The 15245-nt window shown below is 35.8% G+C and overlaps 2 protein-coding genes across 5 annotated transcripts in view; both read left to right on the top strand.

The window, feature by feature from the left end:
* The window catches only part of LOC137490961 (protein NLRC3-like), a 372316-nt gene extending 360545 nt beyond the window's left edge, over positions 1-11771 (top strand). For both annotated transcript variants that reach the window (XM_088650167.1, XM_088650168.1), the window contains 2 exons: positions 9530-9576; positions 10309-11771. In XM_088650167.1, coding sequence (XP_088506293.1) covers positions 9530-9576; positions 10309-10844 — 583 coding nt within the window. In that variant the 3' untranslated portion in view covers positions 10845-11771. The remainder of the gene's footprint in view (positions 1-9529; positions 9577-10308) is intronic.
* LOC137490940 (uncharacterized) overlaps positions 1-15245 on the top strand; it is a 627578-nt gene that overhangs the window by 311953 nt on the left and 300380 nt on the right. The gene's annotated exons all lie outside the window — the stretch shown is intronic.

The raw sequence follows: 15245 nt of genomic DNA, 5'->3' as shown, positions 1-15245 counted from the left end.
CTTCTTTTTTAAATATTTCCTAAACGATGTTTAACAGAGCAAGGAAATTTTCACAGTGTGTCTGATAATATTTTTTTCTTCTGGAGAAAGTCTTATTTGTTTTATTTTGACTAGAATAAAAACAGTTTACATTTTTTTAAACACCGTTTAAGGGACAAAATTATTAGCCTCTTTAAGCTATATTTTTTTCTCGATAATCTACAGAACAAACCATCGTTATACAATAACTTGACTAATTACCCTAACCTGCCTAGTTAACCTAATTACCCTAGTGAAGCCTTTAAATTTCACTTTAAGCTGTATAGAAGTGTCTTAAAGAATATCTAGTCTAATATTATTTACTGTCGTCATGGCAAAGAGAAAATAAGTCCATTATTAGAAATGATTATTAGAAATAGTTATTAAAACTATTATGTTTAGAAATGTGTTGAAAAAAATCTTCTCTCCGTTAAACAGAAATTGGGGAAATAATAAACAAGCTGTCTAATAATTCAGGGGGGCTAATAATTCTGACTTCAACTGTATATAAAGAGTTTCATTGCAGAACGAGATATATCCATTTAAAAAAATGTTGGTTATTTTGACATTATTTTTCAGGACATCAACAGTCAAGTTCATTCACAATTTCTGTACATTAAACTATAACTTGAGCTCAGTGAAGGCCAGGAACACAATATTTTCAAATCCAGGATATTTTTTATTTAATTTTATGTCTATAATTAAATAAAAAAAACATGCCAAAATGCTACATATTAATCCAACCCACATTGTCAAACATGGGATAATATATGCAAAGATTGATTAATAATAATAAGATTCTAAGTTAGATTTGGCCAGAATGTACACAACATTACATAACATAACTTTTTTTTTTTTTTTTCCAAAACGCTACATCCACCTTAGGCTATATTATACTACATTAATACCATTACCAAAAGCTAGTGAATCAATGTTTTGTTTGATAAGTAAGATTAAGTTAGTTAGATAAATGACCTTTAGCTTGGTACAGAAAGAGTGGAGGGCGGCTCCTTCCACACCGCTGCAGAAAACCAAACCTGTATGATTAGAGCGGGCGGAGCTGAGTCCGTGACACAAACTTGCCTCGCTATGTCATATTTAATGAATTATTTCACTGTAATAATAATAATAGCTTATTTATTTGGTTGTGAAAAAGCTAAACCGTTTTCTCCATAACAACATGTGCCCTTTAAGTTCCTTTGTAATAAATCAACAACAACAAGAATTAATTTTAAATAATAGGTGCAACCACATAAATAAATCTTCAGATAGGCTACTCAGCTACATTTAAGAAATTATTTAAAAAATAAACTTATAAGGGACACTTGCAGACAGGTATCTTGTGATGGGGAGTAGGAAAAAAGGCGCTCCTAGGCCTTCTCTTGACATCAGCGGAGACTCGTTCCCTGCTGCATTTGTGTATTGTTGACGCAGAAGTATCTTATTCTGGTCCACTTTTGTGGCCTTTTTATTATTTTTTTGTGAAGTTGAAGACTTCATCTTCTATCGCTAAATCAATGAGCAAACTCTGAGCACTTCACCGGCGATGACTCTCTTCCCAGGGGATGCTGAGCTCGCGCCGCATCCTGACCGCTCTCTAACTGTTATATCGCACTTTGTAAAGAAACTGGTCTGACGGATATTGCGTTTTGTGAAAAAAAATACGTTTTGTACTTGGCCTAAAATGTGCATTCTTAAATGTTATTAATGGCAGCAATTCACACATAGATTAAGGTACATCTGAACAGGGATTTCCAATAATAAAATCCAAATGTCAAAAAATGCCGTTTATCGCATTTTGCAACCAAACTCTTCATATGTATGTGAGTTATGACTGTATGACTGCAGAAGAGAACTGCTCTGTTCCCACAACTCAGTTTTTCTGGGACTTAAAAACAGACGCTCAGCAGATTTTAAAGGGTGGAATCTTGATCAAATCGTGGGTTTACAAACAAACATGTAATACAGTGCCAGATTTTCTGGATGTTATATACACATTTGTATTTGCAAACATATACCATATTGTTTTAAATGATGTATTTTTGTGTGGGTTTTTACATTCAGAGAAAGTTACAGTGGATCGTGATTTTGGAGGAGGTGAAGTCCAATCTAAAAGGTAAAAATATTATTTATTTTTCTGATCAGAATTTTTCTTTTTTCAGAATGTTTATTTTTATCATGATATGTATGTGCTATGTTTGAAAACTATTTTTAAGCTACCATCACACGCTTTTACCCATTAAAAAGAACAACACAAAATCAAATAAATATTTTGGTAAGCTTTATGCAAAGAAGTCAACTCTCAGACTTGATTTTTACTTTCAGAGTCCCCTCAAGTATCATCACCATGGTACAGTGTCTGTGAAGATAGTGAAGCAGACCCAGCATTCACAAAAAAGAGAGGTATGATCATTAAAGTTAATTTGTGACTGACTTGTGTTATTGTACAAGTCCAAATGCACAAGCTCATTTACATAACATGTAGGGTAAAACAGGACAGAAGCACATTACTTCTATGATGATTTCAGTACAGTTGCACTTGATGTCTCATTTCATGTTAGTTAAACAATATTGCTAAATACTTTGGAAAAATATACTAATTGCATATCTGGTTACACTTTATTTTAATAATTTACTTTACTACTACTACTATATTCATATTGTACTAATTTTGAGCGTAACCTAACAGTCTGCTGTACTGTACTATTTACTGAGACCAATGAGAGTCAGTTTTATTGAGGTAACCTTAACTGTCAGCTAATACTCTACACTCTAAAATTAATAAAAATAAGTAATAATAATTAAATTAGCAGTTTTTCATAATTTGTTTTTATGAAATCTGTTTGTTTCTGCTTTTGAATTGCATTATGGGATCTTGATCTTTCTTCCAACAACTTTTAATCTTAAAAAGTAAAAAAAAGTGACTTTTTGTTTGGGTTGTTGTTGTATATTATGCTACAGAAACCTTGTAATAAACTGCCGGTACATTTTCTGTTTTTCTAAAGACTTATTTATCTCTATATATTATTTCTTATACATTATATTATTTCAAACTACTAAAATGTCAGTAAAAGTCACTTTGTTAAACTGTAGAGTTGAATTTTCAACATCAAGTGCACAGAGCAGAGATCAACATCCCATAATGCAATTCACCACCACAAAAAAAAAAAAACACTTGTAAATCACAAAATACAGGAACTGGTAATGAACAGATATGTGTTACAGTGTAGTGTTTTGAGCTAAACTTGAGCTAACAGTCTGCTAATACTCTACTGATAATCAGATGAGCGTTAGTCTTATTGAAATACTCTAATACATAATACTTTACGGTGAGATAATTAACGTAGTTGCAGAGTTACGCATAGTTAGAAGAATGTCTAAACTGGACTATGGAATAAAGTGTAACCCCATTAACCAGTTTTGAAGTTAATAGGAAGTATTTTTTAATCCATCTCCATCTTAAGTATTTTTAATAATAGGCAAGACATATTTTTCTAGCAATTTCTATCACAATATTAAACTAACATAACAGCACATGTTGTAAAAATGACTGAACATTTATGCAACTAAAACCTCTTTTTTATATTTTAACCACCCATAGGTCCCATAAAGAGAAGATCCTGGAGCAAACAGGAAGTACATGCTGTGGTGAAAGCTGAACCATTGGCTCTAAAAACCAGAGATTGGTCAGCTTTGGATTTTTATATTAAAAACTGAATCTCGGCTCTTTAGATAAAAAATCTGAATAACACTTTTATAGTAAGTATACACTATACATCATTAGTTTAGCACTAACTCTACATTAATAGACTTTAGGAAGCAGTTTATAAATACAGCTTCAAACGCTGTATTCTTGACTTGACTTAATTGTATTTTCATGCTTTGTTACTGATTCATTTTTCATTACTATATTATGTATTGCATTATTTACAAACTATTTGTATTTAAGAGTAGTTGGTGGTTTTTAATGATTAATAAACTATTTTAAATGAGCATTTATGCATGTTATATTCAGGCATATAGTAATTGTAACCATGTGTGTTAGTAAATGCTATAATAACACAACTTCATGCAGTTTTGTGACCTAAGGACTGTTTATAGTTGATAAATCCCTTATAAATGTCAATTTAAGGCTCAGTATCTAATGAACAATAAATCTTTGCAATCTTATTAAAAAATTCTGTAAAGTTTAAACATTGCAAAATAAAAATACAACATCATTTCAAAACAACAATTAACAATATGACAATATTCATTTCAGTGTTTCTGTGATGTTTGCACTGTACAGTAATTTTATATTTTGATAAGATTGCAAAGATTTATTTTTCATTAGATAGTTTCATTTGTGTATCTTGAAATTAATGGAAAAAAAATATATATATGAACTCAACTTCATGCAGTTTTGTGATCTAATCTAAAGCGAGGGCTATTCATGCTTTATCAATCCATTATAAATGACAATATAAGGCTCAGTTACATTATATACAGGAAAAAAATTACTATTAATTTCTACTTATTACAAGATGCTCAAATGAAACTGTATCAAATGAAAAGTAAATCATTGCAATCTTGTCTAAATATAAAATTGCTTTACACGTAATGTATTGTTAAATTATTATATTGTTGTTTTATCAAATGATGTTGTATTTCGACACTCCTGTTATTCAGCAATGTTTAAAATTTACAGTAATTGTATTTGTTTAGGTACGATTGCAAATACTTATTGTTTATTTGATACACAGTAGGTAGTGCTGTCACCTCAAAGCAAGAAGGTCGCTGGTTCGAGCCCTGGCTGGGTCAGTTGGCATTTCTGTGTAAGGTTTGCATGTTCTCCCTGTGTTGGTGTGGGTTTCCTCCAGGTGCTCCTACATGCGGTACAGGTGAATTGGGTAGCCTAAAATGGTCCGCAGTAAATGAGCGTGAATAAGTGTGTATGTGTATAGATGTGTCCCAGGGATGGGTTGCAGCTGGAAGGGCATCCGCTGCATAAAAACGTGCTGGATAAGTTGGTGGTTCAATCCGCTGTTGCGACCCCGAATTAATAAAGAGAGAAAACCAAAATGAAAATAAATGAATAAATGAATGATTCTGAGCCTTTAATTGTCATTTATAAGGGATTTTCTAAAGCATCAATATTCCTCACTTTAGATTAGATCTCAAAACTGCATGAAGTTGAGTTAATAAAGCATTAATTAACATGCAGAAAAACGTATTATATGCAGGGCTCCAAACCGGTTCAAGGAACGGAAACGAAAAACAGAATCAAATGACATTTTTCAGGAACAGAAACGAAAACCGAAAAAAAAAGATCAACTTTAATCGTTCTGAACAGAAATGTTTACAGTTAAACGGTTAATAATGTTATTTTATCGTTCTCTTTATTATATGAATTTGGGAGACAAAAGGCATTAATTTAAAGCATGTGAACAAATGCGACGGTGACGCTCGTTTTTATATAAACTATAAATGTCTGGCCGTGATGCGTATTTAGGCCTATGCCAGTCTATAAAAGATAATGTAGCTTAAAACACTTTAAAATTTTAGAGAACGTAATACAGTTTGCACAACCAATGTTTGGTCTTAATAACCTGCCCATAATTAAACGTCATGTAGCCTACTTTTTGATTACTTGACCAGCGGATTAATGGCAGCACCAGCGGATAAACGAGATCTGAGCATAATAGGTATGACCAATATGTGCATAACCAATATGCAAAGTCAAGAGAGTGCACGACTCCATAGGGTAACGTAGCCTAAACTGCGCACACTTGATTATGTAATGTGTGAAATCGTGGACGCATCTCAAAGAGCAAAGCATAACTTATTAAATGCCCATGCTTAATCGGTCATCGATAAGGTCTATCGGTTTTAAAGGGTTGCCGACAATAAATCAATCGAGTAATCGTTAGCATCCCTAGTTTAATCAATGAATGTGTTAAATTTTATATTTATATTAAAGATGAATAAGGCAAGAATATGATAATGATACTTTTTAGATTTTTACACCTACAAAAATATCTTGTGGTAGTGCACTTGTTTAATAAAAATCTTTGTAAATAGGTTATCTGTAAAAAACGCAATCAGAGCCAATGACATGTAGAAGTAGTGTTGCCTAATCGGCTATTAAATTTCTAATAAAATTAAAACCAAAGTATAACTCATTGCATTTTTCGTTTGATAAAAATATACAGAAACGAAATAAAATCATAAGGATGCTACTTTGTAATTTATGTTAATAATAATAAAATGACATGCTTAGACTATAAGCTTAACGGCTATACGCTGCCAATAGGCCACTAATAAATATTATTTTACTTTGTACTGGATTATAATGTATATTTTACTATAAAAACTAAATATAGCATGTCTTACTGTCATTTAAAACAAGTAATTCAAAATACACATCAGAACTGTAGACCTGCAGTGTGTAAACTGTATACAGGGGGTGTTGGTCAATCAATAGCCTACAGCACATAATTGAACTAATTATGATGCTAACTGTAATTTAGCTCTTAATATAGGCCTACGATATATTTTCTGGTGTTTAATTTTGCATGAGCAAATAGCAGTATAGCCTAAAGTAAATTTTTAAAAAAGATTTTACTAATATTAATAATAATGGATATAATAAATTTAAATAATAATTGCACTGTGCAGTGTACTAAATATTTTTATTCGGCTACATAACTGAAAAACTATTTCATAACAATTTTTATAATTTTACTGCTATTTCATATTATACAACATCTAAATGTAGCGCCGGGTCTGCGCTCGATACCAAGGAGTGGGGCTGTGTGTAGCGCCTTTAAACAGCGTGTCAATCAATAACCAAAAGCAAGTTCATATTATAAATATATCTTTAATGATACTTATTGAAAATTCATTTAATCTTACCCCTTGTATAGATTTTTTAGTTGCACCATTAAAAAACAGAGCACTCTAGAGCCCTGCAATACTTTGTAATTAAATAAAGTTTTTTTGTTTTTTGTTTTTTTTTTTCTAGAAAACTGTTTTCGGAATATTTTGTCTATTAAGGAACGCAAGAACAGAACCGAAAAAATATAAATTCTGCTCAGAGTGAACCGATTGGATTTTCTTTTTTTTTTTTTTTTTTTTTTTTAGCCCTGATTATATGCCTGAATAGTAAATGTATAAATTTACTCATTCTTAATGATCTTAAAAAACACCAATTATTCTTAGACAGTTTGTAAATAATGCAATACTTCATTTAGTAATGAAAAATGAATTATAAACAAAGTATGAAAACACAAAAATTGAGCACATTACACATGCTTATAAGTCAACAAAAGAGCATCTAGCTGTGTTTATAAACTGCTTACTATTAATGTAGAGTTAATGCTTAACAAATGATGTCTATTTGGAGTTTTGGTGGCTTGGTTATATGATGAAGGTCTCTGTGCATTTGTGGGGTTCAGTCCTTTATTAATATATTTTTTAATATTTTTAATGTTTTTTTTTTTTTTCAAATAGTTAAAATACGACAGAAACAGAAATAGAACATACTGGTGGGTTTTAAGAGTTTACCCAAAAATGTACATTATATTATTAATTACTTGCCCTCATCTCACTCTAACCCCCTGAGACCTTCATTCATCTTCAGACTCAAAGGAAGATAACTTAGGTAAAGTGCAAGAACTCCTCATCCTCCATAGACAGCTTACCGTTTAATATTATTTGCTATTGCACTTAACTAAATGTGTATACAGACATGGAAGAGTTATGTGGAAGCTTGTTATACCCAATGAGAACTGCTTTTAGACATGCAAGAGAGTTTCATGGATTTTGTGTTTACTGTTTTTTGTGTTTAAAGGTTTTGTGGAAATTATTTATAATAAATATAACATTTATTAAATCTATTCTGGGCCATTTCCTGTTTGGATCTTGAGGTTCCTTCTGTATTCAAATTACATTTTTTATAAACTGACCTGCTCTTCAAATGAAAATTCTAAAGCAGTTTACTGTCAAATTACTTGATTGAGGTTTAAAATTTAATATTAGTAAGGGTGCTGATCTGATCCCCACGTTGCCTAAAAAACGGTAATGTGTGTGTAGAACTGGTCCTTGCTTTAACTAAAAAACGGTAATGTGTGTGTAGATCTGGTCCTTACTTTGACTCAAAACCAGTGATGTGTGTGTAGATCTGGTCCCTACTTTGACTCAAAACCAGTGATGTGTGTGTAGATCTGGTCCTTACTTTGACTCAATACCGGTAATGTGTGTGTAGATCTGGTCCTTACTTTGACTCAAAACCAGTGATGTGTGTGTAGATCTGGTCCCTACTTTGACTCAAAACCAGTGATGTGTGTGTAGATCTGGTCCTTACTTTGACTCAATACCGGTAATGTGTGTGTAGATCTGGTCCTTACTTTGACTCAAAACCAGTGATGTGTGTGTAGATCTGGTCCCTACTTTGACTCAAAACCAGTGATGTGTGTGTAGATCTGGTCCTTACTTTGACTCAATACCGGTAATGTGTGTGTAGATCTGGTCCTTACTTTGACTCAAAACCAGTGATGTGTGTGTAGATCTGGTCCCTACTTTGACTCAAAACCAGTGATGTGTGTGTAGATCTGGTCCTTACTTTGACTCAATACCGGTAATGTGTGTGTAGATCTGGTCCTTACTTTGACTCAATACCGGTAATGTGTGTGTAGACCTGGTCCCTACTTTGACTCAATACCAGTAATGTGTGTGTAGACCTGGTCCCTACTTTGACTCAAAACCAGTGATGTGTGTGTAGATCTGGTCCTTACTTTGACTCAATACCGGTAATGTGTGTGTAGATCTGGTCCTTACTTTGACTCAATACCGGTAATGTGTGTGTAGATCTGGTCCCTACTTTGACTCAAAACCAGTGATGTGTGTGTAGATCTGGTCCCTACTTTGACTCAAAACCAGTGATGTGTGTGTAGATCTGGTCCTTACTTTGACTCAATACCGGTAATGTGTGTGTAGATCTGGTCCTTACTTTGACTCAATATCGGTAATGTGTGTGTAGACCTGGTCCCTACTTTGACTCAATACCAGTAATGTGTGTGTAGACCTGGTCCCTACTTTGACTCAATACCGGTAATGTGTATCTGGAACTGGTCCTTACTTTGTCTCAAAACCAGTAAAGTGTCTGTAGAATTGGTCCCCACTTTGTCTAAAAATCGGTTGTGTATGTGGCGGACCCCACTTCTACACAAAACCTGAAATGTCCCCACAAGTGACCACTGTGTCAGGTCTAAAAATAAAATTGCGGAATATCCAAAATCTGAAGTGATTTTATGAAATAGTTTGTGTTTTTGTGTGGCAAACTATTTTTTTTATGTCTCTAACATCATCAGAAAGGGCGGTCCCCATTACGTAACCACCGTGACAGGTGACCCCCACAATGCACAAAAACAAGTATGTGTGTGTGTGTGTGTGTGTGTGTGTGTGTGTGTGTGTGTGTGTTTTAAGCTGATGTTTGTGTACTGACTGAATGTTAATCTGTGTGTGTTTACAGTCTGGATCATGGAGGAGAGACGAGGATTACAGCAGGACCACGCAAATGTAGGACTACACACACACACACGCACACTCTCAAACACACACACGCACGCACACACACAATCAGACACACACTCACACACACTCCCTTCTGTCTCTCTCTCTCACACGCACACGCTCACACACAATCAGACATACACACTCACTCTCACACACACATGCACTCTCACACACATGCTGACGCGCACACACACACATACACACACACACACCCTTGCTCTCTCTCTCACACACACACACACACACACACCCTTTCTCTCTCACACGCTCACACACAATCAGACATATACACACACTCCCACACAAGCATGGCCCTCTCTCACACACAGACACACACACTCACTCTCACACACATACACACTTCTTCTCTCTCTCACGCTCACACACAGCAGTGAACACTTGCTACACACACACACCCTCTCTCTCTCTCACACACACACACACAGCAGTGAACACATGGACACACACACACACACTCCCCCTCTCTCTCTCTCTCTCTCTTACACACACACACACAGCAGTGAACACACAGACACACACACACACACACTCCCCCTTTCTGTCTCTCTCTCTCACACACACACACACAACACACATGCCCGCATGCACGCACACATACTCACACACACTCCCTGTCTCACACACACACACACACACACACACACACACACACACACACACACACACAAACACACACACAGCTGTGGTTGTAAATGTGTGTGTTCTTGTGTTCAGATGTCTGTTTCCTCACTCTGGATCCAAACACAGCACACACTCATCTCATTCTGTCTGAGGAGAACAGAGAGGTGAAGAGTGTGAGAGAGAATCAGCCGTATCCTGATCATCCAGACAGATTTGATTATGATCCTCAGGTGTTGTGCAGAGAGAGTGTGTGTGGACGCTGTTACTGGGAGATTGACTGGAGTGGAAATGATGATGTGTTTATATCAGTGTCATATAAGAGCATCAGGAGGAAGGGAAGAGGTGTTGAGTGTGAGTTTGGATCTAGTGCTCAGTCCTGGAGTTTGATCTGTGATTCCTCCAGTTTCATATTCAGTCACAATAACACACGCACTGTTCTCCCGGTGAAGCCGCTCAACAGGAGAATAGGAGTGTTTGTGGATCACAGTGCAGGAACTCTGATCTTCTACAACATCTATAGAGACACAATGAGCCTCATCCACTCAGTCCAGACCACATTCACTGAGCCACTCTGCCCTGGGTTTGGGTTTGGGTTTCTTAGTTATGGATCATCAGTGAAACTGAGATGAAGACTGACGAGAAATTTACCCAGAATCCTCTGCAGGAGCAGTCACAGCAGTGTGTGTGTGTGTGTTTGCGCATGCATGCTTGTGTGTGAGAGAGTGTCTGTGTTTGTGTGTGTGGGAGAGAGATTTTTTGTGTCTGTGTGTGTGTGTGTGCGTGCGTGCATGTGTTGGTCTGTGTGTGTATATATTACTGTGTGTACGCGTGTGCATGTGTAGTGTGAGAGTGTCTATGTTTTTGTGTGTGTGTGTGTGTGTGTGTGTGAGAGAGAGTCTGTATTTGTGTTTGTGTGCACGGCATATAGTGTGTGTGTGTGTGTCCATGTGCATGTGTGTGTGAGAGATATATAGTGACACATATAGTGTGTGTGTGTGTGTGTGTGTGTGTGCGTGCTTTCGTGCGTGTTAGTGTGTGTGTGTGTGCGTGCTTTGTGTGCGTGTTTATGTGCGTGCGTGTGTGTTTGTGTGCGTGCGTGCGTGAGTGTATGTGCGCGTGTGCCTGTGTGTGTGTGTGTGTGTATGTGTTCACTGTTATGTGTGTGTGCGTGTGAGTGTGTGTGTGTGCGTGCGTGTGTGTGTCAGTCTTCATCAGTGTCATCATTGATGTTGATGAAGTGTCCTCCAGGATGCTGCTGTGTTCAGATCAGCTCATTCTTGTCTACAGATTGATCTTCTTCATTGTTTCTCTGTTGTTTGAGCACAAATAATAAAAGTCAATGTCAAATCCACTGCTGATATTAGAATGTGATGATGAACATGGAAATGTCTGAATCCTGTCTGAATCTCTGTCAAATCTTGAATCAACTGTAGAGAAATCCAGGAGCTCAATGAATAAAGGAGAAATGAAGTGTGGTGTTTGTTTCTGCTCTTCTGATCTTCTTCTTCTTCATGATTTGACTTGAACTGAACAATAAAAACACATTTATTCCAGTATTTATTGATCTGTTCATGTTAGTTGATGACAGTAAAGTTGTTCTCTGTTAGTTCTTGTTGACTCTCAGTGCATTAACTGATGTTCACAAGCACAATTGTGGATTAATAATGCTTAATAAAGCAAATAAATCAAGCTCAGTAATGTCTGTGTCCAGTAATAAGCCTGTAACTCTTGACTAGATGAGGAGTTTTCAGTGTTGGATTGACTAAAGTAGGAAAACACACAGTTTAGCTGAAGCTTTCCTGCTGCGCTCAGAGAAATAAAGACTTCTGCTCCATCAAGACCAACACAGAGACACTGAGGACGAGTTTCTGAACACAGACCAGACGCTCTCTCAATCACAACACACACAGCACACACACATTCAGCACGTCTGTGGACACATCTGCACATTCAGCCACAGTTACACACACACACACACACATACTGGTTTTTGTGGTATAGAAGGACTTTGATCACCAAACAAGTTGGGTGGTGGTATAAGGGGACACCCCTTTCCCGATGTCCTACAGATATAATAAACATATCAAAAATTTAGTTTTCCTCTGCAGATCTCATACATCACTTTGGATTATCTATACACACATTAAAATGGATCATTATACTGTATGATATTATGGTGGTGTACAAGGACAGCCACGGCCCTTCCAAAAATGTTCCCGCCTATTACATAATTGGTCTAAATAGGGACCTATTGAATTATTAGGACAGTAATTTTACAACACACACAACATGTCAGTTCTCTGCATTAGAGGGACCAGTGTGTTTCAGAGGTACACGATCATACACAACACACAAACACAGCACTATGCTACATTACCAAGACTGAGGTGGTTAAAGAGTACTCGCCTTTACAATACACAACTGCAAATCATACATTATGAGACACATGTAATCTACTGTTACACGGTCATCCACAACCTACTACTACTACTAGCATATCACGACTGAAGTGTTTAAAGCGTACTGGAACTTACACACAATACATAGCACAACATACAACATAGTGTTTTAAATGTACATTAATAATGACTTGAAATTGCTGCATACAAACAAAACGTGAGTAAAATCATTCAATTCAGACAATAAATAAACAGTCAGTCAAACAAACTATCAATGAATCAATTGTGCAATTTTTGTTTTGAAAACATCTCTCAACAATTACATTTTGTTATCTGGATTTGATCATTTCCCTGTTCATCACTGTAAAGCTTCTTTGACACAATCTGCATTGCATAGGCACTTTATTAATAAAAATGACTTGAAATTGCTAAGATGCAATTAACAACAACTTGAAGTTAGTGAAATCAGTGAGTTGGTTAAAAAACAGGCATGCCAAATATTGTAAGTACCTCACTAAACAGGCAGTAAACATGAGATTGACTCTTACAGTGCGTTCAAGCGTTGTTGGCGAGACTGTCAAAGTAGCCAGAAGTCATTAATTTTCAAAGAGGAGCTGGAGGCGAGCTAAGGCGAAAGCAGTGCGGTGCATTTGGGCAATGTGGGCATCAAGGAGGGCTAAAATCAGGTCAACCTCGTGGTAATGAGCTATGACACAGTTCGATGGAAAATTATCTGACTGTACTAGTCCACTGTTTAAACAGCTTGTGCAGAACGCTGCCCAATAAAGATTCTGACCACACGAGTTCCCAAACAAAACAGAGTTAAACCGTTTTTTTTTTTATGTGGAATAGGCACAAATTAATATTAATGTTAAGACCAAGGCTAATAAACGTCTATAAACGACCCTTTCACACAGTGTTACCTGGTAAATATCCAGAAAATATCTGGAACGTCTTTACCAGTAAGTTAAAACATGTACTGTTCACACAGGCAACGATGTTCTGGAATTTTTCTGGAAAAGACCATTCACTCATACATTACATAATACTGGTAAAAACTTCCATTAACACCATTAGGCAGCAATGAGCTGTAAATGACAGTAGAGAGAGATTTATAGGGTACCACCTGTCAAAAAGTTTGATGGATTGTAGCCCCGCCCCTAAGGCGGGACTTCCGGTCTAAGCCCCGCCCCTTTTATATAAACTTTATAGTTCCGGTAATTAGATTCTTATCGGTTTAATATAAAATAATAATTCCGGTAATTAGATTTTTATCAGACTAATTAAATTATTGATTCCGGTAATTAGATTTTTATCGGTTTAATATAAAATAATAGATCCGGTAATTAGATTTTTATCGTTTTAATATAAAATAATAGGTTATTTCCAGGTAATGAAAATATTGGTAATTAAATTCTAATCAATCTGAAATAAAATTAATATTATAATAATAACGGTAATTAAATTACTGTTATTAAATTCATTATTTAATTATTATATTATAATATATTTAATAAATTATACTAAATGCATCACTTACCCATATGATGTTGTCTCCATGGTGGTATGAACATACTGACTGTATGTGATAAGGAAAACGTTAGACAACACCCATCAACTGTTTGTAAAAGATAGATTTGTATCAACTGTAGAATATGTATATCTGATTGTATATGTTGGGTGTCTCCCACTAAATACTATATTTTGTTAGGTGATAAGGAAAAAATGTTGACCGTTAGACAACGCCCTGGCAGATACATCAGGCTGATAGAATGATAAGTTGTTATTTGAACTAATGTTAAATATTGATAAGAAAGTATTGACGCAACATATAACTGATAGAGTTCGGGTGTGTCACTACAGATGGTATCAACATACATGTGTATATGTATATATAGAGGAAGAAATAGTTTGAGTGTTATGTCAAAGTCATGGCTGCCTTTCAAGTAAACACTAGCACACCGGGTCAGATTTGGACCGACGATCTCAATACAGACTTAAACGGTAATCCTATCGCTATGGAGGAAAATTGGGAAGACCATATGCTGAGAAGGCTGACGATGGCTCCTAGAAAAAGGATCACCAACCTGAAGCTAACAAATTTTCTTCATGAGAATAAACGTTACATGAAAAAAGAGTTTGCTATGCCTAGCGAACGCATTTGTCATTACCTATTTGACAAAAAACAGCGGGTTGTTACCTTGTACACAACGGAATCTGGAGAGCCGCACAGTCTGGATGACCCCTGTCTGATCTTACCAGTTAAAGACTGGTTCTTATTCTACAATCATGTCTGGCCGGATATCCAGAATTCTAAACAGGAGCCGTTGTTTATCGCCGAGTGGGATTCTGAAAAACCGAACAATCGATTTCGAGTGGTTGGAAACAACTGTGAAAAGAATCCTAAAGACTGTATTTTCATATTCTTGTGCGATGATAAGACAAAGCTTCGTGAGCGTTCTGGTATAATACATGCTGATGAGCATAACGAGCGATATGAAATGTTGCTCCCCATCCTCTGGCAAGACGTCAACAAGCTGTCTGAAATTTTTGCCACCATAAACCAATTGTTCAAATGGTGTGACATGAATGATCGATACAAGGATATTAAAGTTCAGCTGTTTCACCCCC

Source organism: Danio rerio, chromosome 4 (genome assembly GCF_052040795.2).
Source record: "Danio rerio strain M-AB ecotype USA chromosome 4, GRCz13ab, whole genome shotgun sequence".
In the NCBI taxonomy this organism is placed as follows: Eukaryota; Metazoa; Chordata; class Actinopteri; order Cypriniformes; family Danionidae; genus Danio; species Danio rerio.
This window is presented reverse-complemented; position numbering and strand designations above follow the sequence as displayed.